At 42.9% G+C, this 27,633-nt stretch overlaps 1 protein-coding gene across 1 annotated transcript; it reads left to right on the top strand.

Moving 5' to 3' along the window:
- Nucleotides 1–1,272: 1,272 nt before the first annotated feature.
- On the top strand, nt 1,273–26,058 carry plekha3 (pleckstrin homology domain containing, family A (phosphoinositide binding specific) member 3). Its single transcript, XM_046319995.1, has 8 exons — nt 1,273–1,625; nt 9,104–9,220; nt 9,471–9,626; nt 13,011–13,156; nt 19,075–19,248; nt 23,043–23,086; nt 23,313–23,428; nt 25,571–26,058. Exons 1-8 carry the CDS (start codon nt 1,586–1,588, stop codon nt 25,702–25,704), a joined length of 927 nt encoding a protein of 308 aa, XP_046175951.1. The 5' UTR covers nt 1,273–1,585; the 3' UTR covers nt 25,705–26,058.
- The last annotated feature ends 1,575 nt before the right edge of the window (nt 26,059–27,633 follow it).

Genomic DNA, 27,633 nt, shown 5'->3' with positions numbered 1-27,633 from the left:
ATTTCTTTAGGGACCTTGAAATTAACATTTTGATGTTAGTTTCAATCAGTCCATATAACTGTCTGGTAATTTATTATGTCAAAAAATGTGTTATTATTGTATTCCATATGTATTAATCATAATTACATTTGATGATTTAAACAATAACTGTGAACATTATTATTTTATGTAAAATTGTAATGTCTTCTAATCAAATGAGAAGTTTTAAGAAGAAGAAAAAATATTCATAATAATTCAATTTACAACAATAGGCACAATAGTTTCACAATATCATACAAACAAAGGCCTGCGCAGGATTTACAATGAAGAGTAGGACAACAATACATACTGTAGCAGGGGTTCTCATAAAAACGGATTTGCATCCATAACAGTTGTCTGAAGTTTACATATTTATTTGTTCTTCAGCAATTTAAGGGATTCCGTATAAATGTGGAATTCACGTTGGAAAACAGAGTTGGGGTTAGTCTTCATAAATGTCACTTTGTCGATAAAAAATCGACAATATTTATTATATTGGTTAGAAATTCCGAATTTGAATATTTTATAATAGCACCATATACAGTATATGATATAATATCTCGAAAAATAAAGCGCAAACCAGTCTTGAAGAGGTGTCCAGCATGTTTGGGTGAAGGTACAGGAGAAGAATATGCATGGTCCGCAGTTTTGGCCAAGGTTGAAACGAAGCCTGGATAAATATTATTGAGCATTTTAAAGTGCACTTTAGTTTACAGGGGAAGCTAAGATAAATAGTTTTTATTGCAATGGACTGGCAGCCTACTTGTCTTCTTTCTTGGATTAACTGCCAGTTACCCCATCCCACCAAAAGCAGGGGGCATGAAATCAGTTTGTAGTCCTACAACCCGGAAATTAGTTACCTCTGGTTTGTTCAACCATCCCTTTGGTATAAATGCCGAAAATTAGGTCTGAGTTTGACACAGGTTTATGAGATGTTATACTTTTTGTTGTATGAGGTAATATTAGTCAGTTAACATTACCTTTATGAATAAGCCTTTGTGCTTTCTTTTATTACATAAATTCATCAAAATTCACAAAAAGTGAAAATGAACGCATAGAAGAAAAAGTATAAGATCTAAACGTGTGTTTAGAACATAACTTATTTTCGTAGTTTATTAAAAAAACATACAAAAAGACGCTATTACTATTTCTCTCTTCCATGTAGGATAATTATGGAGTGTAAAATTGCGCTTGTAAAGAAAGCATCTAAATAAAACCGGAGCTTGTATTTTGAAGTCTCAAAACGGACGTGACGTTATTTTTGTTTACAAATATAGCTAGCTAGCTACCTAAGAAGCAATCCGCTGGCAATTGTTTATTCAACGCCAGTTCAATTACAACAAGATAACAACATGAGCGGAATTCACACTGTGTTGTTGGCTGACGCATAGTCATTCACATGGCACTATATACTTTGAGGTTAACATACATATTTCGTTTGGTTTTAGCTAGCTAGCATCATGAAGTTGACAAGCTAAATTGCTTACTAGCTTTGGTACGATATCAGTATTAACTAGTGACGAGATTTTGGGGGACGTGGATCGTGTGGTATTTCTGCAAGCTCATTATGGAAGGAGTTCTCTATAAGTGGACAAATTATATGACAGGTAACGTTATGCATTTAATGTGTTTGGTCCATAGTTTAGCTAGCTAGCTTGACTATCTCGTTAGCATAGCTGTCACATTGACATTAAATTTAGCTAAGCTAACGTTAGCTTAGTTGTCTGCCCTTCACAGCCCTTGCTGTGTCATTTTGATACATGTGTAAGGTAACTAACTTAGTAAGTATTTTATAACTTACAACCTACACTTATGTAAGTTAGCTAACTCTGCACTAACCGACTAAACTCAACGATTTACGATGGAGCTGTGCTTGTGGGCGGACTAGAGCTGTCACATACCAATTACCAATGTCGTGTGTAATTGCGGGCTGTTCTTTGGGTGCTGAAATCAGTCGTTTTTTTATGTGACGTTGATGTTCCAGTCTGCCCACACTAGTCAATTGTGTATGATTGCGACCTGCAATTCGGGGCGTTCCTGCGTGCACGCCATATTCATGCTTCTGTGACACTTTTGATATTCTGGATTTCCCCTGATTTGTCTATGCGATTAAAATGTTGTCAAAAGGGAAATACAAGTGTCCTAGATATTTATCGGTGTCACCCTATCTCCGGCCTGCTGTGTATCGGAGTCCTCCTAGCTGGGTCATACCTACATTACAGTACCTTTTGGACCTCATAATTTTGGAATACAAAACAAATATTTGTATTTTTATTCAGAAAAAGCACATCTTTGACTTTCAGAAAAACATATTGGTCAAACTAAGGCACTTGATCTATTTTAGGTGCATAATCCCATACTTATTGCATAATAATAACAGGGTGGAACCTAGCCTAAAGACCCTAGACAGAAATTAGCGTTTGGACCAGGAAAGTTTCCTTTCACGACCTCTGAGACAGAATGCTGAATAAAATACGTCACCGGTTGTCCGTGTGGTTGGTCCTTTTGCAGATAGGAATGTGAGACTAAATATTCAGAGTAGTGTTATCAACCAGACATTAAGTAGGCCTATGCTGGTATGTTTATCGTTTGTATTTCTGGTTTTTATTTTCAATACTGATGCAATTCGTATGTGACAAACACTTACATATGGCCGAGCCTAACCGAACAGGCAAACACTTCCAGCTGATTGTGAGGAAATGTGCTTCGGTCTACTACATTCGTTTATGTTCGGCTATTTTTTACATATTGAGCATCACGTGCAATGCGTCAACAGATTAAAAACACAAACGACAGAACCCACCCGCACCACAAAAAGTAGGGTAAACAACACTTTCCTGTGGATACCCCATCTCCACCTCCTACCGCCAAAACCTAACAGGGTGGAAATGTGTAGCCTTAATTAGCCGTAACTCTGTGGGTGATTGAGATTAAACTAGCATAATGGTAAACATTTGAACAGGTTTTGAACTTCTATATGAAATGTATTTTAAGATTTAGAAAATATGTTAAATCTTCTCTAATTTAGCCCAATAGGGTGGAAATGCATGTGTGAGACAGACAAGTGTCATGAAACGTGGGAAAATAAATCAAACCAAGTGTTTTATATTTATTTAGCTTCGCACCATTGTTTTCCCACCAAACAACAACATGAACATAGAAATAGGTGTTATGGATATGATATTGTCATTGAAAGCAAATCTAAAGATGTGCTATGCAGAAATCGCTCTGTCATTTTCTGGTTGCTAAAATTCAAATATAATGGGCTATTTTCAGTTCATGTGACAAAATAAGCAAGGTTGTTATAGAGAATCATTGTACCATCTAAACTGTTGCGAAATATATTTTCCACAACCAAAAATATAGTATTTTCAGCAGTTTGAAGCTGGTGTACAAAACCGAGGCTAAAACTAAATTTAAGAATGGGAAGAATACTTCCGGCGCCGACAGAGATGGCCGCCTCGCTTCGCGTTCCTAGGAAACTATGCAGTTTTTTTTTTTTTACGTGTTATTTCTTACATTAGTACCCCAAGTCATCTTAGGTTTCATTACATACAGTCGAGAAGAACTACTGAACATAAGAGCAGCGTCAACTCACCATCAGTACGACCAAGAATATGACTTTCGCGAAGCGGATCCTGTGTTCTGCCTTTCACCCAGGACAACGGAATGGATCCCAGCCTGCGACCCAAAACAAAGACGTCGTAAAAGGGAGAAACGGAGCGGTCTTCTGGTCAGACTCCGGTGACGGGCACATCGTGCACCACTCCCTAGCATTCTTCTCGCCAATGCCCAGTCTATTGACAACAAGGTTGATGAAATCCGAGCAAGGGTAGCATTCCAGAGGGACATCAGAGACTGTAACGTTCTTTGCTTCACGGAAACATGGCTCACTGGAATCGGTGCAGCCAGCTGGTTTCTCCACGCATCGCGCCGACAGAAACAAACATCTTTCTGGTAAGAAGAGGGGCGGGGGCGAATGCTTAATGGTTAACGTGACGTGGTGTGATCATAACAACATACAGGTACTCAAGTCCTTCTGTTCACCTGATTTAGAATTCCTCACAATCAAATGTCGACCGCATTATCTTCCAAGGGAATTCTCTTCGATTATAATCACAGCCGTATATATTCCCCCCCAAGCAGACACATAGATGGCTCTGAACGAACTTTATTTGACTCTTTGCAAACTGGAATCCATTTATCCGGAGGCTGCATTCATTGTAGCTGGGGATTTTAACAAGGCTAATCTGAAAACAAGACTCCCTAAATTTTATCAGCATATCGATTGCGCAACAAGGGCTGGAAAAACCTTGGATCACTGCTATTTTAACTTCCGCGACGCATATAAGGCCCTGTCCCGCCCTCCTTTCGGAAAAGCTGACCACGACTCCATTTTGTTGATCCCTGCCTACAGACAGAAACTAAAACAAGAAGCTCCCGCGCTGAGGTCTGTTCAACGCTGGTCCGACCAATCTGATTCCACACTCCAAGACTGCTTACATTTACATTTACATTTAAGTCATTTAGCAGACGCTCTTATCCAGAGCGACTTACAAATTGGTGCATTCACCTTATGACATCCAGTGGAACAACCACTTTACAATAGTGCATCTAAATAACATAAATAACACCTTCCGGAGACACCTGAAACCCCACCTCTTTAAGGAATACCTAGGATAGGATAAGTATTCCCTCTCACCCCCCTTTAAGATTTAGATGCACTATTGTAAAGTGACTGTTCCACTGGATGTCATAAGGTGAATGCACCAATTTGTAAGTCGCTCTGGATAAGAGCGTCTGCTAAATGACTTAAATGTAAATGTTTACAATAGTGCATCTAAATCTTTTAAGGGGGGGGGGTGAGAAGGATTACTTTATCCTATCCTAGGTATTCCTTAAAGAGGTGGGGTTTCAGGTGTCTCCGGAAGGTGGTGATTGACTCCGCTGTCCTGGCGTCGTGAGGGAGTTTGTTCCACCATTGGGGAGCCAGAGCAGCGAACAGTTTTGACTGGGCTGAGCGGGAACTGTACTTCCTCAGTGGTAGGGAGGCGAGCAGGCCAGAGGTGGATGAACGCAGTGCCCTTATTTGGGTGTAGGGCCTGATCAGAGCCTGGAGGTACTGAGGTGCCGTTCCCCTCACAGCTCCGTAGGCAAGCACCATGGTCTTGTAGCGGATGCGAGCTTCAACTGGAAGCCAGTGGAGAGAGCGGAGGAGCGGGGTGACGTGAGAGAACTTGGGAAGGTTGAACACTAGACGGGCTGCGGCGTTCTGGATGAGTTGTAGGGGTTTAATGGCACAGGCAGGGAGCCCAGCCAACAGCGAGTTGCAGTAATCCAGACGGGAGATGACAAGTGCCTGGATTAGGACCTGCGCCGCTTCCTGTGTGAGGCAGGGTCGTACTCTGCGGATGTTGTAGAGCATGAACCTACAGGAACGGGCCACCGCCTTGATGTTAGTTGAGAACGACAGGGTGTTGTCCAGGATCACGCCAAGGTTCTTAGCGCTCTGGGAGGAGGACACAATGGAGTTGTCAACCGTGATGGCGAGATCATGGAACGGGCAGTCCTTCCCCGGGAGGAAGAGCAGCTCCGTCTTGCCGAAGTTCAGCTTGAGGTGGTGATCCGTCATCCACACTGATATGTCTGCCAGACATGCAGAGATGCGATTCGCCACCTGGTCATCAGAAGGGGGAAAGGAGAAGATTAATTGTGTGTCGTCTGCATAGTAATGATAGGAGAGACCATGTGAGGTTATGACAGAGCCAAGTGACTTGGTGTATAGCGAGAATAGGAGAGGGCCTAGAACAGAGCCCTGGGGGACACCAGTGGTGAGAGCGCATGGTGAGGAGACAGATTCTCGCCACGCCACCTGGTAGGAGCGACCTGTCAGGTAGGACGCAATCCAAGCGTGGGCCGCGTCGGAGATGCCCAACTCGGAGAGGGTGGAGAGGAGGATCTGATGGTTCACAGTATCGAAGGCAGCCGATAGGTCTAGAAGGATGAGAGCAGAGGAGAGTTAGCTTTAGCGGTGCGGAGCGCCTCCGTGATACAGAGAAGAGCAGTCTCAGTTGAATGACTAGTCTTGAAACCTGACTGATTTGGATCAAGAAGGTCATTCTGAGAGAGATAGCGGGAGAGCTGACCAAGGACGGCACGTTCAAGAGTTTTGCTTCCATCACGTGGACTGGGATATGTTTCGTATTGCGTCAGACAACAACATTGACGAATACGCTGATTCGGTGAGCGAGTTCATTAGAACGTGCGTTGAAGATGTCGTTCCTATAGCAACGATTAAAACATTCCCAAACCAGAAACCGTGGATTGACGGCAGCATTCGCGAGAAACTGAAAGCCCGAACCACTGCTTTTAATCATGGCAAGGTGACCGGAAACATGCCTGAATACAAACAGTGTAACTATTCCCTCCGCAAGGCAATCAAACAAGCTAAGCGTCAGTATAGAGACAAAGTAGAATCTCAAATCAACGGTTCAGACACGAGGTATGTGGCAGGGTCTACAGTCAATCACGGATTACAAAAAGAAAACCAGCCCAGTCACAGACCAGGATGTCTTGCTCCCAGGCAGACTAAATAACGTTTTTGCCCGCTTTGAGGACAATACTGCTTTGAGGACAGACCAGCTGGCTGGTGTGTTTACGGACATTTTCAATCAATCCCTATCCCAGTCTGTTGTTCCCACATGCTTCAAGAGGGCCACCATTGTTCCTGTTCCCAAGAAAGCTAAGGTAACTGAGCTAAACGACTACCGCCCCCATAGCACTCACTTCCGTCATCATGAAGTGCTTTGAGAGACTAGTCAAGGACCATATAACCTCCACCCTACCTGACACCCTAGACCCACTCCAATTTGCTTACCGCCCAAATAAAGCTCTAATCAAGATCGAGACCCTGGGTCTCGACCCCGCCCTGTGCAACTGGGTACTGGACTTCCTGACGGGCCTCCCCCAGGTGGTGAGGGTAGGCAACAACATTTCCACCCCGCTGATCCTCAACACTGGGGCCCCACAAGGGTGTGTTCTGAGCCCTCTCCTATACTCCCTGTTGACCCATGACTGCGTGGCCACGCACGCCTCTAACTCAATCATCAAGTTTGCGGACGACACAACAGTGGTAGGCTTGATTACCAACAACGACGAGACGGCCTACAGGGAGGAGGTGAGGGCCCTCGGAGTGTGGTGTCAGGAAAATAACCTCACACTCAACGTCAACAAAACTAAGGAGATTATTGTGGACTTCATGAAACAGCAGAGGGAACACCCCCCTATCCACATTTATGGGACAGTAGTGGAGAGGGTAGTAAGTTTTAAGTTCCTCGGCGTACACATTACAGACACGCTGAATTGGTCCACCCACACAGACAGCATCGTGAAGAAGTCGCAGCAGCGCCTCTTCAACCTCAGGAGCCTGAAGAAATTTGGCTTGTCACCAAAAGCACTCACAAACTTCTACAGATGCACAATCGAGAGCATCCTGTCGGGCTGTATCACCGCCTGGTACGGCAACTGCTCCACCCACAACCATAAGGCTCTCCAGAGGGTAGGGAGGTCTGCACAACGCATCACCGGGGGCAAACTTCCTGCCCTCCAGGACACCTACACCACCCGATGTCACCCGATGTCACAGGAAGGCCATAAAGATCATCAAGGACAACAACCACCCGAGCCACGCTATCATCCAGAAGGCGAGGTCAGTACAGGTGCATCAAAGCTGGGACCGAGAGACTGAAAAACAGCTTCTATCTCAAGGCCATCAGACTGTTAAACAGCCACCACTAACATTGAGTGGCTGCTGCCAACACACTTACTCAACTCCAGCCACTTTAATAATGGGAATTGATGGGAAATGATGTAAAATATATCACTAGCCACTTTAAACAATGCTACCTAATATAATGTTTACATACCCTACATTATTCATCTCATATGTATATGTATATACTGTACTCTATCATCTACTGTGTCTTTATGTAATACATGTATCACTAGCCACTTTAACTATGCCACTTTGTTTACATACTCATCTCATATGTATATACTGCACTCAATACCATCTACTGTATCTTGCCTATGCCGCTCTGTACCATCACTCACTCATATATCTTTATGTACATATTCTTTATCCCCTTACACTTGTGTCCATAAGGTTGTAGTTTTGGAATTGTTAGCTAGATTACTTGTTGGTTATTACTGCATTGTCGGAACTAGAAGCACAAGCATTTCGCTATACTCGCATTAACATCTGCTAACCATGTGTATGTGACAAATAATATTTGATTTGAATAGAAATAGTGCACATAGACTTGCTTTCTATGACAATTACATCTCTATAACTCATTTCTATGTGTGAATTTGGTCAGGTCACCCAAACAGTTACATTTTACAGCTTTAAAGGAGAATTACGACAAACTAACAAGGTGGAAAGTGATAAAGGACACAGAACATTTTAAATGCAATAAAAATAAATACAATCATGAAAAAAAACATTTGAGAGATTTTATTAACTAGGACTGGCTTATATTTCTATTAGAAATTGATGAATAACACCTGGGTACATGGCAAAAACACCCAAATCCACAGAAAAAATATTCAAAATGCATAAAATGCCCTTTCAATAGCCATACTTGGGTGTTTTTAAGGTAAAGGACACCTGATCTCATATTTAAAGTTTTTAAGATTCACATTTTAAACGAAATAAGAACTGATATTTCCTGGCGACAGAACAGGCACCGCAATGTAGGAATGACCCAGTTAACTAGCTAGCACACAGTGTATTTTGCTCCCTCTTGCCAAACACCTGGCCTCACCATCGTTAACAGAACTGCGGAAAAGCAGTGCCTGACAGGCAGGGGCGAGGGATACTGTCTACCGGTGTGCTAGCTAGCTACCTATCCCGCCGGCTACCTGGAAGAGAATGTTTCACTAGGTGTTCTTGGTAATACTGGTTGGTTGTGTTGATATCTAGCTAGCTTGATTCATCAATTGTCTGCACAGGAAGAACCAACCTGTAAAAACAGAAGTTGTCAGTGCAAGAAGAACTAACCTAGCTTATCTGAAATGATTACAGGGTGGCAGCCACGCTGGTTTGTTTTAGACGATGGAATAATTTCCTACTATGATTCTCAAGATGATGTCTGCAAAGGGAGCAAAGGAAGTATTAAGATGTCCGTCTGTGAAATCAAAGGTATGATTTGTTTCTGAAAGGCCTATATTGTTGCCACTCACCCTATGAATTTGATAGTGGTTACATTTCTCAACTCCCATCCCTCAGCTGTTTTCCCAAACATTGGCAGGGTTTCTGCTTCATTGTTGTTTTAAATCCCAGATTGACAGTTAAACCCCTCTAATCTCAGTACAGGAAGTATTTGCTATTGAAATCTCAATTTATGGTTGATTCTTGTGCTGAAGGGTTGTGTTGACATATTTTTCATTAGTTCACCCCACCGACAATAACAGACTGGAACTGATCATACCAGGAGAGCAGCATTTTTACGTCAAAGCTGTCAATGCTGCCGAACGACAGAAGTGGCTTGTGGCACTTGGAAGTTCCAAAGCTGGCCTTGCTGACACGAGGGCCAATAAAGAAAAAGGTAATGACCCAGCAGTGTTTTCTTTGTTCGTTTTCTTTGTGCTTGTCTCCCTCTCACATTGACCCTCATGCATTGTCATTCAGTGTCCTAATTGTATATTTACTGTTGTGCCCAAATAACTATCGTCACGCTAACCTCTGTCATCGTGAAGTTCTTTGAGAGGCTGTTCATGGCCCACATCAAGGCCATCATGCCAGGCACACTGGACCCACTCCAACAGATCCACGGAAAATGCTATTTCCATCACTGTTCAAACGGCAAGAGAAAGAGAAAAATCTATGTGAGAATGCTCTTCATTGACTACAGTTCAGCATTCAACAATATTGTTTCCTCCAAGCTCAACACCAAACTTAGAACCCTGGGCCTGAACACCACTCTCTGCAACTGGATCCTAGACTTCCTGATGGCCAGACCACAGGCTGTGAGGATTGGCAACAACACCTACCCTACACTGACTCTTAAAACAGGGGCCCCTCTTCAGTCCTCTGCTGTACTTCCCATTCACCCACGACTGCGTGGCTTTGCACGACACCAACTGCATCATCAAGTTTGCTGACGACACCAAGGTTGTAGGCCTTTTAACCAATAACGACAAGTCAGCCTATAGCAAGGAGGTAGAGTTGATGTCAGAAGTTTACATACACCTTAGCCAAATACATTTAATCCAAGTAAAAATTCCCTGTCTTAGGTCAGTTAGGATCACCACTTTATTTTAAGAATGTTAAATGTCAGAATAATAGTAGAGAATTATTTATTTCAGCTTTTATTTCTTTCAACACATTCCCAGTCGGTCAGAAGTTTACAAACACTCAATTAGTATTTGATAGCATTGCCTTTTAAATTGTTTAATTTGGGTCAAACGTTTTGTGTAGCCTTCCACAAGCTTCCCATAATAAGTTGGGTGAATTTTGGCCCATTCCTCCTGACAGAGCTGGTGTAACTGATTCAGGTTTGTAGGCCTCCTTGCTCGCACACGCTTTTTCAGTTCTGCCCACACATTTTCTATGGGATTGAGGTCAGGGCTTTTACCGCTTCGAGAGCGTCCTGACCAATTGCATCACGGCCTGGTACGTTAATTGCTCCGTCCACGACCACAATGTCCTCTAGCAGGTGGTGAAGATGGCCCAATACATCACTGGGACCGTACTCCCACCCATCCAGGACATCTACTCAAAATGTTGCCTGAGGAAGGACCCCATCGTCAAGGACCCCACACACCCCAGCCACAAGCTGTTACCATCTGCCCTACGGTAAGGGAGGGAATGGAGCATGAAGTCAGATACCAACAGGCTCAGAGACAATTTCTGTCTACAAGCCATCAGACTGTTGAACACTTGAACTGGACTGACGACCTGCTCTGATTCTCTGCACCTTAGCACACACAAACTCACTTATGCATATAAACTCAGCTAAAAAAAGAAACATCTCTTTTTCAGAATCCTGTCTTTCAAAGATAATTCGTAAAAATCCAAATAACTTCACAGATCTTCATTGTAAAGGGTTTAAACACTGTTTCCCATGCTTGTTCAATGCACCATAAACAATTAATGAACATATACACCTGTGGAATGGTCATTAAAACACTAACAGCTTACAGACTGTAGACAATTAAGGTTACAGTTATGAAACTTAGGACACTAAAGAGGCCTTTCTACTGACTCTGAAAAACACCAAAACAAAGATGCCCAGGGTGCCTGCTCATCTACGTGACCGTGCCTTAGGCATGCTGCAAGGAGGCATGCAGATGTGGCCAGGGCAATAAATTGCCATGTACGTACTGTGAGACACCTAAGACAGCACTACAGGGAGACAGGATGGACAGCTGATCATCCCTGTAGTGGCAGACCACATGTAACAACACCTACACAGGATTGGTACATCCGAACATCACACCTGCGGGACAGGTACAGGATGGCAACAACAACTGCCCGAGTTACACCAGGAACGCAGAATCCCTCCATCAGTGCTCAGACTGTACGCAATAGAGAGAGGCTGGACTGAGGGCTTGTAGGCCTGTTGTAAGGCAGGTCCTCACCAGGCATCACTGGCAACAATGTCACCTATGGACACAAACCCACCGTAGCTGGACCAGACAGGACTGGTTGCATTTAGTTAAAAGATGAGACAATTCTAATCAGAACATATTAGCATGTAAATATTATTGGTAACAGAATAATTAGCAGAAGAATACTGCAGATTAAGTAATGCTGTAATGGCGAAGGTGCATAAAGATGGAGGAATTCAGATATGACGTCTTTGTTTGGGCACTATTCCCAGACTTTTTAATCTATGACGTGATACGGTTCATTCAATGTACCTATAAATCAGCACAATCTACTTTTTCATTTTTTTTCTCTAATTGCCGCCGTCTTTGAACTTGAATTGGGATCATTCATGTACAGTGCCTTCAGAAAGTATTCACACCCCTTGACTTTTTACGTGTTTTGTCGTGTTACATCCTGTAGGCTATAGGCTATAAAAATAGGCTATAAAAATAGATAAAGAGAGCCGCACACTCAAGCTCCCAGGGTAAACCTGAATTTCTCTCTCGCTGGCCTACAAACAATATCCAATAATGTCTAAGTGGAATTATGTTTTTCTGAAATGTTTACAATGAATTAAAAATGAAATGTCTTGAGTCAATAAGTACTCAACCCCTTTGGCATGGCAAGCCTAACTAAATAAGTTCAGCAGTAAAATAATTGCTTAAATTAATTTCACTTTCAGCAGAACAATAACCTAAAACACATGGCCAAATCTACATTGGAGTATATCACATATTGCAAACAAATAACATATTATCGTGCCAGTACAAATCTCTACACATATTTGGGAATTTCTTTCCATCCTTGAAAATCGCTAATCAATATCCAATAACGGCACACGTTTTTCCCACGAACTTTCACATCATCATCTCTGTTTTGTGGCACCAATGTGAGGGGCAGGGGAAACAGTGTTGCAGTAGTCTGTGTGGTGCGGGAATAATGACAAGCGAACCTGGGGAGCTTTATGTTCACAATGCTCTTAAAAAGGGAACCAAACTAAAAACACCCTTAGATGAGTGATCATGTGTTACCTTTGCCTGGATGCCAGTCTGTTTATGCTCTCTTGCTGACTACTCCTTATGGAATTGTGATGCCAAATGACAGAAACGCAATGGTAAAAAAACATATGGAGATGTATAGATGTATGCCCAAGAAAGACCCCATCTCCCCTGAAGGGAGACCCCCCTCACCGCTAACTCTGACACTGCTGCTGGAAAAAAATCCTAGGGGGAAACTGAAGAGCACCAACAGATCTAGGACCACTGACCAGGCTAGAGTTACAGTACCTTACCTTAAAGGTCCTCTCACTAACATAAGTGTTCTGTTTTTTTATTGGAAGAAATAACAGAGACGACAGAATCTCTGAAAACAAAGATGTCCGAGCTGCGTCTCTACTGTGACTTGCTAATGCAGCAGGTCCACACGATACAGGAGTCTGTGGGCCAGGAGGACCAGGAAAGAGACTACTCCAATTCCAGCTCGGAGGTAACTATACCTGCAAGGTTTTAGCTAGGTTGTGTCCCAAATGGCACCCTTTTTCCTACATACTGCACTTCATTTGCCCGGAGACCTATGGGCCCCGGTCAAAAGTAGTGCACTGTATGGAATAGGGTGCCATATCGATGCAGCCCAAGTGTTGGCTAGTGGTTAGAGTATTGGGCCAGTAACTGAACGGTTGTTAGATCAAATCCCTGAGCTGACGAGGTAAAAACATCTGTCTTTCTGCCCCTGAACAAGGCAGTTAACCCACCGTTCCCCAGGCGCCGAAGACGTGGATGTTGATTATGGCAGCCCCCCCGCACCTCTCTGATTCAGAGGGGTTGGGTTAAATGTGAAAGACACATCTCAGTTGAATGCATTCAGTTATACAGAGAAGTAAAAAAGTATTTGATCCCCTGCTGATTTTGTATGTTTGCCCACTAACAAAGAAATGATCAGTCTATAACTTTAATGGTAGGTTTATTTGAACAGTGAGAGACAGAATAACAACAAAAAAATCCAGAAAAACGCATGTCAAAAATGTTATAAATTGATTTGCATTTTAACGAGGGAAATAAGTATTTGACCCCTATGCAAAACATGACTTAGTCCTTGTTGGCAAAACCCTTGTTGGCAATCACAGAGGTCAGACGTTTCTTGTAGTTGGCCACCAGGTTTGCACACATCTCAGGAGGGATTTTGTCACACTCCTCTTTGCAGATCTTCTCCAAGTCATTAAGGTTTCACGGCTGACGTTTGGCAACTCGAACCTTCAAGCTCCCTCCACAGATTTTCTATGGGATTAAGTTCTGGAGACTAAGGTCCTGGAGTGGCCTAGCCAATGTGCTTCTTCTTGAGCCACTCTTTTGTTGCCTTAGGCGTGTGTTTTGAGTCATTGTCATGCTGGAATACCCATCCACGACCCATTTTCAATGCCCTGGCTGAGGGAAGGAGATTCTCACCCAACGGTACATGGCCCCGTCCATCGTCCCTTTGATGTGGTGTTGTCCTGTCCCCTTAGCAGAAAAACACCCGCAAAGCATAATGTTTCTACCTCCATGTTTGACGGTGGAGATGGTGTTCTTGGGGTCATAGGCAGCATTCCTCCTCCAAACACAGCGAGTTGAGTTGATGCCAAAGAGCTCAATTTTGGTCTCATCTGACCACAACACTTTCACCCAGTTGTCCTCTGAGTCATTCAGATGTTCATTGGCTAACTTCAGATGGGCATGTATATGTGCTTTCTTGAGCAGGGGTACCTTGCGGGTGCTGCAGGATTTCAGTCCTTCACGGCATAGTGTTTTCTTGGTGACTATGGTCCCAGCTGCCTTGAGATCATTGACAAGATCCTCCCGTGTAGTTCTGGGCTGATTCCTCACCATTCTCATGATCATTGCAACTCCACGAGGTGAGATCTTGCATGGAGCCCCAGGCCGAGGGAAATTGACAGTTCTTTTGTGTTTCTTCCATTTATGAATAATCGGACCAACTGTTGTCTCCTTCTCACCAAGCTGCTTGGCGATGGTCTTGTAGCCCAGGTGTAGCTCTACAATCTTGTCCCTGACATCCTTGGAGAGCTCTTTGGTCTTGGCCATGGTGGAGAGTTTGTAATCTGATTGATTGATTGCTTCTGTGGACAGCTGTTTTTTATACAGGTAACAAGCTGTGATTAGGAGCACTCCCTTTAAAGAGTGTGCTCCTAATCTCAGCTCGTTACCTGTATAAAAGACACCTGGGAGCCAGAAATCTGGGGACAAATACTTATTTTCCTCATTAAAATGCAAATCAATTTATAACATTTTTGACATGTTTACAAAAAATGTTATTCTGTCTCTCACTGTTCAAATAAACCCACCATTAAAATGATAGACTGATCATTTCTTTGTCAGTGGGCAAACGTACAAAATCAGCAGGAGATCAAATACACCCCCCCCCCCTGTACAACTGACTAGGTATCCACCTTTCCCTATTTGCTCTTTTACTCTTCATCTACGCCAAATGAAGTCGTGGTAGTGACACTGTACTAGATAGAGATCAGAGCGACAGGCCAAGATCTGGACGGTTGCCGGTGTGAATCCCTGGGCTGGCAAGAAAATATTTGGTGCAAGCTGGTACTGCAGTTTTGCCCTTGAGCAAGGCACTCATTGTGTGTGTTTGGTGTGGTGTGTCTGGAAGCCCAGGGTTGGGAATTAAAAACAGTCAACAAAAATATATATTTGTTTTGATGAGTACAGAAATTAAGTTAATTATGTTACTTACTCACAAGGCAGGCAATACGCTCGACCTCATCTTTACTAGATGCTGTTCTTCCACTAACCTCATTGCAACTCCCCTCCAAGTCTCCGACCACTACCTTGTATCCTTTTCCCTCTCGCTCTCATCCAACACTTCCCACACTGCCCCTACTCGGATGGTATCGCGCCGTCCCAACCTTCGCTCTCTCTCCCCCGCTACTCTCTCCTCTTCCATCCTATCATCTCTTCCCTCTGCTCAAACCTTCTCCAACCTATCTCCTGATTCTGCCTCCTCAACGCTCCTCTCCTCCCTTTCTGCATCCTTTGACTCTCTATGTCCCCTATCTTCCAGGCCGGCTCGGTCCTCCCTCCCGCTCCGTGGCTTGACGACTCATTGCGAGCTCACAGAACAGGGCTCCGGGCAGCCGAGCGGAAATGGAGGAAAACTCGCCTCCCTGCGGACCTGGCATCCTTTCGCTCCCTCCTCTCTACATTTTCCTCCTCTGTCTCTGCTGCTAAAACCACTTTCTACCACTCTAAATTTCAAGCATCTGCCTCTAACCCTAGGAAGCTCTTTGCCACCTTCTCCTCTCTCCTGAATCCTCCTCCCCCTACCCCCCCCCCCTCTCTGCAGATGACTTCGTCAACCATTTTGAAAAGAAGGTCGACGACATCCGATCCTCGTTTGCTAAGTCAAACGACACTGCTGGTTCTGCTCACACTGCCCTACCCTGTGCTCTGACCTCTTTCTCCCCTCTCTCTCCAGATGAAATCTCGCGTCTTGTGACGGCCGGCCGCCCAACAACCTGCCCGCTCGACCCTATCCCCTCCTCTCTTCTCCAGACCATTTCCGGAGACCTTCTCCCTTACCTCACCTCGCTCATCAACTTATCCCTGACCGCTGGCTACATCCCTTCCGTCTTCAAGAGAGCGAGAGTTGCACCCCTTCTGAAAAAACCTACACTCGATCCCTCCGATGTTAACAACTACAGACCAGTATCCCTTCTTTCTTTTCTCTCCAAAACTCTTGAACGTGCCGTCCTTGGTCAGCTCTCCCGCTATCTCTCTCAGAATGACCTTCTTGATCCAAATCAGTCAGGTTTCAAGACTAGTCATTCAACTGAGACTGCTCTTCTCTGTATCACGGAGGCGCTCCGCACCGCTAAAGCTAACTCTCTCTCCTCTGCTCTCATCCTTCTAGACCTATCGGCTGCCTTCGATACTGTGAACCATCAGATCCTCCTCTCCACCCTCTCCGAGTTGGGCATCTCTGGCGCGGCCCACGCTTGGATTGCGTCCTACCTGACAGGTCGCTCCTACCAGGTGGCGTGGCGAGAATCTGTCTCCTCACCACGCGCTCTCACCACTGGTGTCCCCCAGGGCTCTGTTCTAGGCCCTCTCCTATTCTCGCTATACACCAAGTCACTTGGCTCTGTCATAACCTCACATGGTCTCTCCTATCATTGCTATGCAGACGACACACAATTAATCTTCTCCTTTCCCCCTTCTGATGACCAGGTGGCGAATCGCATCTCTGCATGTCTAGCAGACATATCAGTGTGGATGACGGATCACCATCTCAAGCTTCGGCAAGACGGAGCTGCTCTTCCTCCCGGGGAAGGACTGCCCGTTCCATGATCTCGCCATCACGGTTGACAACTCCATTGTGTCCTCCTCCCAGAGTGCTAAGAACCTTGGCGTGAGACAACACCCTGTCGTTCTCAACTAACATCAAGGCGGTGGCCCGTTCCTGTAGGTTCATGCTCTACAACATCCGCAGAGTACGACCTTGCCTCACACAGGAAGCGGCGCAGGTCCTAATCCAGGCACTTGTCATCTCCCGTCTGGATTACTGCAACTCGCTGTTGGCTGGGCTCCCTGCCTGTGCCATTAAACCCTACAACTCATCCAGAACGCCGCAGCCCGTCTAGTGTTCAACCTTCCCAAGTTCTCTCACGTCACCCCGCTCCTCCGCTCTCTCCACTGGCTTCCAGTTGAAGCTCGCATCCGCTACAAGACCATGGTGCTTGCCTACGGAGCTGTGAGGGGAACGGCACCTCAGTACCTCCAGGCTCTGATCAGGCCCTACACCCAAATAAGGGCACTGCGTTCATCCACCTCTGGCCTGCTCGTCTCCCTACCACTGAGGAAGTACAGTTCCCGCTCAGCCCAGTCAAAACTGTTCGCTGCTCTGGCTCCCCAATGGTGGAACAAACTCCCTCACGACGCCAGGACAGCGGAGTCAATCACCACCTTCCGGAGACACCTGAAACCCCACCTCTTTAAGGAATACTTAGGATAGGATAAAGTAATCCTTCTCACCCCCCCTCCCCCCTTAAAATATTTAGATGCACTATTGTAAAGTGGCTGTTCCACTGGATGTCATAAGGTGAATGCACCAATTTGTAAGTCGCTCTGGATAAGAGCGTCTGCTAAATGACTTAAATGTAAATGTAAATGTTAAACCAGAGCTCCAGACTAACATTTCCCCCTGGTGGCACTGGAGCCAGTAACTTCTTCAGTTGGTGGCACTAGCAGCAATTTGGTCGCACCACAACATTTTTGCGGGGTCACGCAATGGAAAGTAATTTAGATGTACAATGCTAGTGTAATGGACTGTTATAGTATTCAATAAATACGTTGTTACATATAACATGTCCAAGCAGGAATGCGTAATTCAATATATTTTTGATATGTAACATAATCCAGCAATTGTCATGAATTTGGGGTTGATAATTATTATTGTTATGTTTTAATGTCAAAATAGGACTCCAGAATTCAATTGGTACTAAATTCACCACCTAAGGAAGTGAACATTTCAAACACATTAGCTAGGTTGCTGACTAAAAATATAACACCTACTGCTAGTGTTGCCATGTATTAATCTAACAGTATATTAAATGTTGCCAACGAGGCCTAGTGCACTTGTGATGGCCGATATGCAGTTTGTGTGCTCCGTATTTCAAAGCCATATCAGACATCTTGATTGTAAAACTGTGTGCTTTGAGCTAAATATTGAGAGTTGAGAAATAAAAAGTATACCTACAGGAAGCCGAGTTCCTCCTCTCTTTCTTGCATGGACAGTGGCTTGCTTCCAAAGTTGTTTTACCCCCGCTATTGCATTTTTTAAATGTTATACAATCATAATGCATTTTTCGGGGTGCACGAGGGGGGGAGAAGAGGGTGTGAGAGACTCACTCATTGCATCAGCCGGCCCTGTCAAAACAGGCACAGTGGCAGGGCAGACAATTTCATGACAGGAACCATGAGGATAATGCACTTTACTGTTTGACAAAAGCATGGGTTTATCCACCCAAAACATCTTGAAGTTTTGATTGAGGTGACCAGCTAAAATGTGCAACTCTCACCGGTATGTCCAATTTTAAAAATGTAACCTTCACTACCAAGTCAAAGGGTCGTGAAATGTGGCTAAATGGTTGTAGTTTGGAGCATTGTAAACTCTTCAAGCCCTTTTTAGAAACAAATTGTGTTGCCAATTTAAGGAGTAGTTTCTTCACACCAGCTAAGAAAGCCTGAGGCACATGTAGTAATATATTAGGCTTAATATTGTGTATATTTATGAATTGTATTTTCGTCCGTGTATATTTATGAATTGTATTTTCGTCCGTGCCCTATCTCCAATTGTAGTTGACTGATTTGCCTCTCCTTGTCTTTTCTTTGTTGCTCCAGACTCTGAATGAGGCGTCCTCTTTACTGAGTGCCACGTGTAACACCTTCATCAAAACACTGGAAGAATGTATGAAGATGGCCAACTCCAAGTTCAAGACAGACATGGTGCTGTTGAACCCTCCAGATGACATGATGATGTCCCCTGTTTCTCCGTCCCCAATACAGATGGCCCGGGTAGGATGGTATTCAATGTACTGTCTAGCTCCGGAGTGAAGTTTCCCCTAGGTACAGATCTTGGATCAGATTCCCCTCCCCAATCCAATTGGTGGGGCAAATGCAAAACTTCACCCATGATCAATGTCTAGGGGCAACTTCACCATACTCTGTACAGCTTCATCACAGGGGTGTTCATTAGGGCATGCAACAGACGTTTTAAAACATATTGCAAAATGAGCATTTCGTATTGGAAGATTACAGGTTGTCACTCCGTTTCAATCCGTTTTCTCCCATTTGGTGCCTAATTTTATCTGCTGCATCCTTGCTTGACTTGATCCAAAGCACAGCTATACAGTCCCCTATGTATGCTGAACAAGAATATAAACTCAACATGCAACAATTTCAAAGATTTGCATTTCATATTCCCCATGTTAGGAATAACTTTACCCGCCGAATGACACCTCTATAACCTTCCACCCAGTGGACAAGAGAGGTGCTTTTACTGTACAAGAATATCCTGTCTATAAAACTGAATTACTCAGGCAACTTAATTATCCAAGTTCTATAAGAGACTCACTACTAACTCGACAAAACAATGTTTGGCTGTAATCTAACACACTCACCAAGGGCATGCGCAATGATGATATCACCAAAAGAGAACACAGATTATTGTGTAAAAACAGCTCTACGCTGGTAATCTGCACTCCCTAAAATACTGTTTAATTACAATACCTTCAGAAAGTATTTACACCCCTTGACTTTTTCAACATTTTGTTGTGTTACAAAGTCGGATTAAAATGGAAACGGTCTACACAAAATACTTTGTAAAGTCAAAGTGGAAGAAAAATTATAACATTTGTAATAAATGATTCACAATTGAAACACTAATATCTTGATTAGATAAGTATTCAACCTCCTGAGTTAATACATGTTAGAATCATCTTTGGGAGCAATTACAGATGTGAGTCTTTTTGGGTAAGTCTCTAAGAGCTTTCCTCACCTGGATTGTGCAATATTTGCTCGTTATTCTTTTCTAAATTCTTCAAATGCTGTCAAATTGGTTGTTGATCATTGCTAGACAACCATTTTGATGTCTTGCCAATAGATTTTCAAGCAGATTTAAGTAAAAACTGTAACTCGGCCACTCATGAACATGGTTAACAACTCCAGTGTAGATTTGGCCTTGTGTTTTAGGTTATTGTCCTGCTGAAAGTTGAATTAATCTCCCAGTGTCTAGTGGAAAGCAGACTGAACCAGGTTTTTCTCTAGGATTTTGCCTGTGCTTAGCTCCATTCTGTTTCTTTTTATCCTGAAAAACTCACCAGTCCTTAATGATGACAAGCATACCCAAAACATGATGCAGCCACCACTATGCTTGCACATATGGAGAGTGGTACTCAGTAATGTGTTGTATTGGATTTGCCCCAAACATAACACTTTGTAATCAGGAAAAAATGGAATTGCTTTGCCATATTTTTTTGCATTATTACTTTAGTGCCTTGTTGCAAACAGGATGCATGTTTTGGAATATTTTTATTCTGTCCAGGCTTCCTTTTCACTCTGTCAATTAGGTTAGCATTGTGGAGTAACTACAATGTTGTTGATTGATCCTCAGTTTTCTCCTATCACAGCCATTAAACTCTGTAACTGTCTTAAAGTCACCATTAGCCTCGTGCTGAAATCCCTGACAACTAAGTTGGGAAGGATGCCTGTATTTTTGTAGTGACTGTGTGTGTTGATGCACTATCCAAAGTGTAATTAATAACTTCACCATGCTCAAAAGGATATTCAATGTCTGTTTAAAAAAAATGTATCCATCTACCAATAGGTGCACTTCTTTGGGAGGCATAGGAAAACCTCCCTGGTCTTTGTGGTTGAAACTGTGTTTGAAATTCACTGCTCGACTGTGGGACAATTATCTGTATGTGTGAGGTACATAGATGAGGTAGTCATTCAAAAATCAAGTGGATCCCTGCAATGCAAGGATTTATTTAGCAACACTCCATCCATCACACATGGTTCTCCCTCAAGTGCTCCTTCTCAAGGATGCGTTCAAATCAATATATATTTTTTTGCCTTTCCATCAAGTTAATAGGTTATTGTCATCGGTGCTGTTGAAAATCAGATACCTTCCTTTATGTTTCAGTAAACCATTAGCCAACACAAAGTTTACTATCGCTTCATTTTATTTCAGTGATTTAAATCAATTTTTTCCCTGTTTTTATAAACTGTGGGCTAGAACAATTAAATTAAAGGCCTATCACAACCCTGTTTTTGTAGGTGATTCTGGTAGGCTGATAAAAGCATGTTGTTCGCAGCATAAACCAGCCTATTATCTCTGAAATTCCTGAATTTGTTGGTGATGGATACTTTACTTTAGGCTACTATTAAACAGGCTATTTCTCTACCAGAGCGCGCAAGATAACTAGTCCTACCGGTAAATGCAGTCTAAAGCAATTTCCTTATCGCGTTACCTCCCTACATTGATTCTATTGTTTACGTGTAGTGTCGCACACATTTAAATTCAACATTTAAATTCTAGCTCACAGTCAAGGACGGCTGTGTATTCCCTCCAGCAGTGGTGAAGTGTAGGCCTACGAAGATGCAGCCTTTTGACACGGTCCTGCTGAACTCCGTGCCGGTCCCTACTTAAATAACATCCACACACGGGGGCGGCTTTATCAATGCATTTTTTTTCAATTTGAGGCTTTTCAAATATATTACTTTCTCTTGTCTATATTCTCACTAATATTCCTTTATGTAATTAAGCTTTTACATGTGTATTTTTCTGTCTTTTTATAATAATTAGAATATATTTGTCGAGCACATTTCCCACACTCATTGCACATGTGAAGCTTGTTGGTGCTTGTTGCTGCGCACAAATCAATTGACTGGCAGTTTGAGATGATTATTTATGAAAAGAAGCTCATAGTGGCCTTTTATTTACTTTTTATTTCTGATATTTTAGCTTAATTAAATTGATTTATGTTATGGTGTTTCTATTCCAAGAAAAACATTTGACAGTAGCCTATGTATTGCCTACCTAAAACATATGTTAATACATTTGAAGTCCTTCAAAATTGAAATTACATTTCCTACAGTTAGAAAGTAGAATATAAACTAGATATAGACTACTACGGTGGGTGGAGTAGGCTAAATGATTACAACCGAATAGGCCTAATTGAAATAGTGATAAAGGAAACAAAATGCTTGGTGGGGCATGCCCGAGCTTGTGGCTGAGCAGTACCAGAGTGACATTGGAGTGGGAGAGAAGGCCGACAACATTTAAAAAATCTGCTCAAATTACGCTCTGCGGCCTACTTACATGCTCTGGCATTCAAAAGCAGCTCTGCACGATCAAAGAACTGTCAATTAATAATCATATCAATGGATGGAATGGCTGCAACAACCATTACATGGTCTGACAAGCTAACAAATGAGGTCTAATTAGACAAAATAACAATTGTCATTCAAACAAGATAAGTGGTTGAAACTACTTATACTAATTTGTTTCTAAATAGGTACTACCGTTTGAATGACAAATTAGATAATTGTTTGAAAAAGATACTAAAAGTTGTTTGAACAAGATACTAAGTCGTTTCTGTAGACTTGAACAAAGACTGTGTTTTAGTTTCCTATGCTACTTACTTTTTTATACACCCGTTTTGGAATATACCACAATTACGGATGTTCGCTTTTATGCTGCTGTGAATAGGCACAATATAGGAATAATATTTTGTCAATTTAAAGTCCTTAATATTCAGTGATAGGCACAAGTACTAACGGTGTCCATTTCCTTTTTTCATTTGCAGATGAAGCGGTCCATAAGTTACCCGGGCACGTACAACTTCGACAGGTATTATTGCGTACAGAAAACATTCCGCTGGTTCTACTACAAAGGTCCTTGTCATTACCGGTGTGCTTCTAGGTGTAGAGTGAATTTGTCCTTAGACGCTGATCTTGGGACAGTTTTATATTTCCTCCACTAATGGTTAGGGTTGGGGAAGCTGATCCTAGATCTGTATCTAGGGGAAAATTCACCCTGGAGCTGTGTTTCTAAGTGAAGCCGTTGTCATTTCCAGGTCTGGTCTCCCGCCAAAGGAGGGTGTGTTATCAGGTCAAAGGTCAACCCAGAGGAGGATACGGACTTGTTCGGACACAGAGGCTCACAGTGACAGCTGTGTTTATGAGATGGACCGTAAGAGATATTTGAACGAACAAACACATACACGCACACTGCTCCCCTCAAACATTACAGTAATTACCAAATTATGTCACTTCTCAGACTCTACGTTTGTGAATTCACATACAAGACATCTTCCATGTGTTTTCATTTGATTTATTCATATTCCTACCCTGCCTTTCTAAGGTCCTCGAAAGCCAAGTTAACAAACAGATCACTGACCATTTTGAATCCCACCGTACTTTCTCTGCTATGCAATCTGGTTTCCGAGCTGGTCATTGGTGCACCTCAGCCTCGCTCAAGGTCCTAAATGATATCATATCCACCATCGATAAGAGACAATACTGTGCAGCTGTATTCATCGACCTGGCCAAGGCATTCGACTCTGTCAATCACCACATTCTTATCGGCAGACTCAACAGCCTTGGTTTCTCAAATGACTGCCTCGCCTAGTTCACCAACTTCTTCTCAGATAGAGTTCAACATGTCAAATCAGAGGACCTGTTGTCCGGACCTCTGGTATCAAATCAAATTGATTTATATAACCCCCTTACATCAGCTGATATATCAAAGTGCTGTACAGAAACCCAGCCTAAAACTCCAAACAGCAAGCAATGCAGTTGTAGAAGCACGGTGTGGTAGTCTCTTCTCGGGCTGACCCATTTTTCTCTATATATCAATGATGTCGCTCTTGCTGCAGGTGATTCCTTGATCCCACCTCTACCCTTTACGACACCATTCTGTATAATTCGGACCCTTCTTTGGACACTGTGTTAACTAACCTCCAGACGAGATTCAATGCCATCCAACTCTCCTTCCATGGCCTCCAACTGCTCCTAAATGGAAGTAAAAATAAATGCATGCACTTCAACCGATCGCTGCCCGCACCTGCCCGCCCATCCAGCATCACTACTTTGAACGGTTCTGACTTAGAATATGTGTCTGTTTAGACTGTAAACTCTCCTTCCAGACTCACATTAAGCATCTCCAATCCAAAATTAAATCTAGAATCGGCTTCCTATTTCACAACCAAGCATCCTTCACTCGTGCTGCCAAACATACCCTCGTAAAACTGACTATCCTGCCGATCCTTGACTTCGGCAATGTCATTTATAAAATAGCCTCAACACTCTACTCAGGAAATTGGATGCAGTCTATCACAGTGCCATCCGTTTTGTCACCAAAGCCCCATATATTACCCACCACTGCGACCTGTATGCTATTGTTGGCTGGCCCTCGGTTCATATTTGTCGCCAGACCCACTGGCTCCAGGTCATCAACAAGTCTTTGCTAGGTAAAGCCTCGCCTTATCTCAGCTCACTGGTCACCATACAGCACCCACCAGTAGCAAGCGCTCCAGCAGATATATTTCACTGGTCACCCCCAAAGCCAATTCCTCTTTTGGCCGCCTTTCCTTCCAGTTCTCTGCTGCCAATGACTGGAATGAATTGCAAAAATCACTGAAAATGGAGACTCGTATCTCCCTCACGAACTTTAAGCACCAGCTGTCAGAGCAGCTCACAGATCACTGCACCTGTACATAGCCCATCTGTAAATAGCCCATCCAACTACCGCATCCCCATACTGTTATTTATTTTTGCTCCTTTGCACCCCAGTATCTGTTCTTGCGCATTCATCTTCTGCACATCTATCACTTCAGTGTTTAATTGCTAAATTGTAATTATTTTGCCATTATGGCCTATTTATTGCCTTACCTCCCTTATCTTACCTAATTTGCACACACTGTATATAAACTTTTATTCTATTGTGTTATTGACTGTATGTTTGTTTATTCCATGTGTAACTCTGTGTTGTTTGTGTCGCACTGCTTTGCTTTATCTTGGCCAGGTCGCAGTTGTAAATGAGAACTTGTTCTCAACTAGCCTACCTGGTTAAGTAAAGGTGAAATAAATAAAAAATGTATTTTTTTAGCATTTTGTTATGTTAGTTCAGTATTTCTCTTGCACACATACATTCCCTTTTTCTAAGTTGTTAGTCGGGGCTGGTGTGTAGTAGGGGAGGGCACAACGTACCTAAACACTTTGGGTTCTAATTGGACAAGTTCATGTATGACGAGGCACCTCCATTTCAAAATACTTTCTCCTGTATTCTCCTGCTGAAAATGAGCCTGGTCTCCATTTTGTCTCATCCATACAGGCACTGCTGTGCTGTGTCTCAATGCCAGTGTGAACGGGGACTCCTCCCACAGTATCCCCGAGGAGTGTGGTGCCATCAGTCCTACCAGTCCCCGAGCTATGTCAGACACTCCAGATACTGACCTGTCCATCTGACCTGTCCTGTCACTCACCAAATACATTGCAGTATCTTCAGATAAAGAGACTTTCGAAGTGTTTTGTGAATCAAGGTCCTGGAGTTGAGATTGGTCGTCTGCTGTCAAGTGACTGGTCCGTCTGGTCAGTAGGCCTGTGCAAACTTGTAGGCATAGTACTGTCTATCTTTTCTGAATAATGACTTGGCTAAAGCGTGAATAGCTGAATGTATCAGGAACTTCAGTTACTCTACTGAAGTTAGACTGATCTGAGGCTACTGTAATGTGAGGTGTTACTAAGGTTGTGTTCATTAGGGCACGCAATGGAAAAACGTTGTAAAAATAAAAAATAAAATTAGTGTTTCTTATTGAACAACTCTAGTTGTCCTTCCCTGTCATTTTCTTCCCTTCAGTGCCTAATGAACACTCCCCAGCTTTTATTGCTCACATACTGCAATGCAGTCACTGCTTGGCAATGCGTTAATGGTATTTTCAAAAAGTATTGTATTTTTTCCTGTGGAAGCATTGCTTTGCACTTTAAGAATTATGGATCAAAACAAAGTCCTTTTTGAATGTTTGTACTATTCCAGGAAGTTTTATGTTATTATTGCGGAATAAAATGTTTGATATGCAACATTACTGTTCATTCACTATGGAGTGAAACATTGTCCTTGAAACACAGAGGTGGGACATATTAGCCTTTAACCAAAACCCTTAAATGTTAGGGTTGCTAACTGTGCCAAGGACCAATTCAGAATGTGTGGATGTGGGTACATTTTCATCAATGGGCTGAGTTCACATGCATCTCCTGGTACCCCGGATGGGCAGAGTTTTGTCTATTTTAGACCATTCCATTGGTCCTAAAGTGAAATCTCCACCCCCCCAAGTCACTGGGAGATGCAAAACAAACTTGCCCAATATTTCAAATTTGGCACGCCCCCAGTGTTCACCATATTGCTATGTGACAGACACTTTTTATTGTTATTTTTTAAAGTTATGTTTGCCATTCATTACATCCACCAAAAAAGAGTAATGCCTTAACAGAGATTCTGGGCATGGAAGGAGTTATGTGACTGTATGATGTTGATGTGTAAAATGTGAAGATGTGTCTTAAAGATGAAGTGAAATCACTTGTTTGTATATCATTTCTACATTGATTGTATCATAATACTGTTAAATCTGACAGACAAAGGTCGATGTTTTCGTAATGCAAAATAATTGTGCAATGTCAAATTACTGTCAACCTCATCTTGCAGGTGATTACCTTTTTTTTTTTTAAAAATATAACACATTGTTGAAGAAAAGTTCCTAATTAAAGTATGCTGCCAGATTATATAATGAGGGTTATGGCATTTTTTGCACTTCCCACAATTATTTAGCACTATGAAAATGTCCTTTGGAAATATGTTGCAATGAGAAGCAGGGCTCATCTTCATAGTGCCTCAGTGTAGAAGTGCTGATCTAGGATCAGTTTAGCAGTTAACCTGTCATATAGTGTCTCTATTCTGAAAGGCTGTCACAAATAGCCTAACCCCTTTTCATCTTAAGAATAAGATGAATTATGCAATGCATTCATTATCTGTGAAAGAATTTCAGATGCCAGTCAGTTTTAAGCTTCTCGGAGAGTACCGACAATGAAGTGACACAGCCACATATCTATGCCAGCAGGGGGTGCTGCTGACATATTGATGACCCATTTCAAGCACCTGACCTCCAGGGTTGCACGCACCTGCCACTTTGAAGGAGACCAATTTACTACATGTCACACAATGAGAATCTCAATTGCCTTTCCTTGTGTCCTTCGGCGTCCTTTTGGGGTTTGAAAGATCAGAAGGGAGGTCCCTCCTTTCTGATCTCATCCAATGGTTTTTAAGGAGGCAACGAGAGGATGCAAGGAATCCAATTGAAATTCTCCCTATGTCAGTGTAGTGACCGTAAGGGTCCCACACTG

The sequence above is a fragment of the Oncorhynchus gorbuscha genome, linkage group LG21, assembly GCF_021184085.1.
Source record: "Oncorhynchus gorbuscha isolate QuinsamMale2020 ecotype Even-year linkage group LG21, OgorEven_v1.0, whole genome shotgun sequence".
Classification (NCBI taxonomy): Eukaryota; Metazoa; Chordata; class Actinopteri; order Salmoniformes; family Salmonidae; genus Oncorhynchus; species Oncorhynchus gorbuscha.
This window is presented reverse-complemented; position numbering and strand designations above follow the sequence as displayed.

Excerpts from the sequence above, each read along its gene's own strand:
- plekha3 (XM_046319995.1), top strand. The coding sequence starts at position 1,586 with ATGGAAGGAGTTCTCTATAAGTGGACAAATTATATGACAG. Across the intron at positions 23,087-23,312 it reads GGCACGTACAACTTCGACAG|GTCTGGTCTCCCGCCAAAGG; the intron begins GTATTATTGCGT and ends TGTCATTTCCAG. Across the intron at positions 23,429-25,570 it reads CTGTGTTTATGAGATGGACC|GCACTGCTGTGCTGTGTCTC; the intron begins GTAAGAGATATT and ends TCATCCATACAG.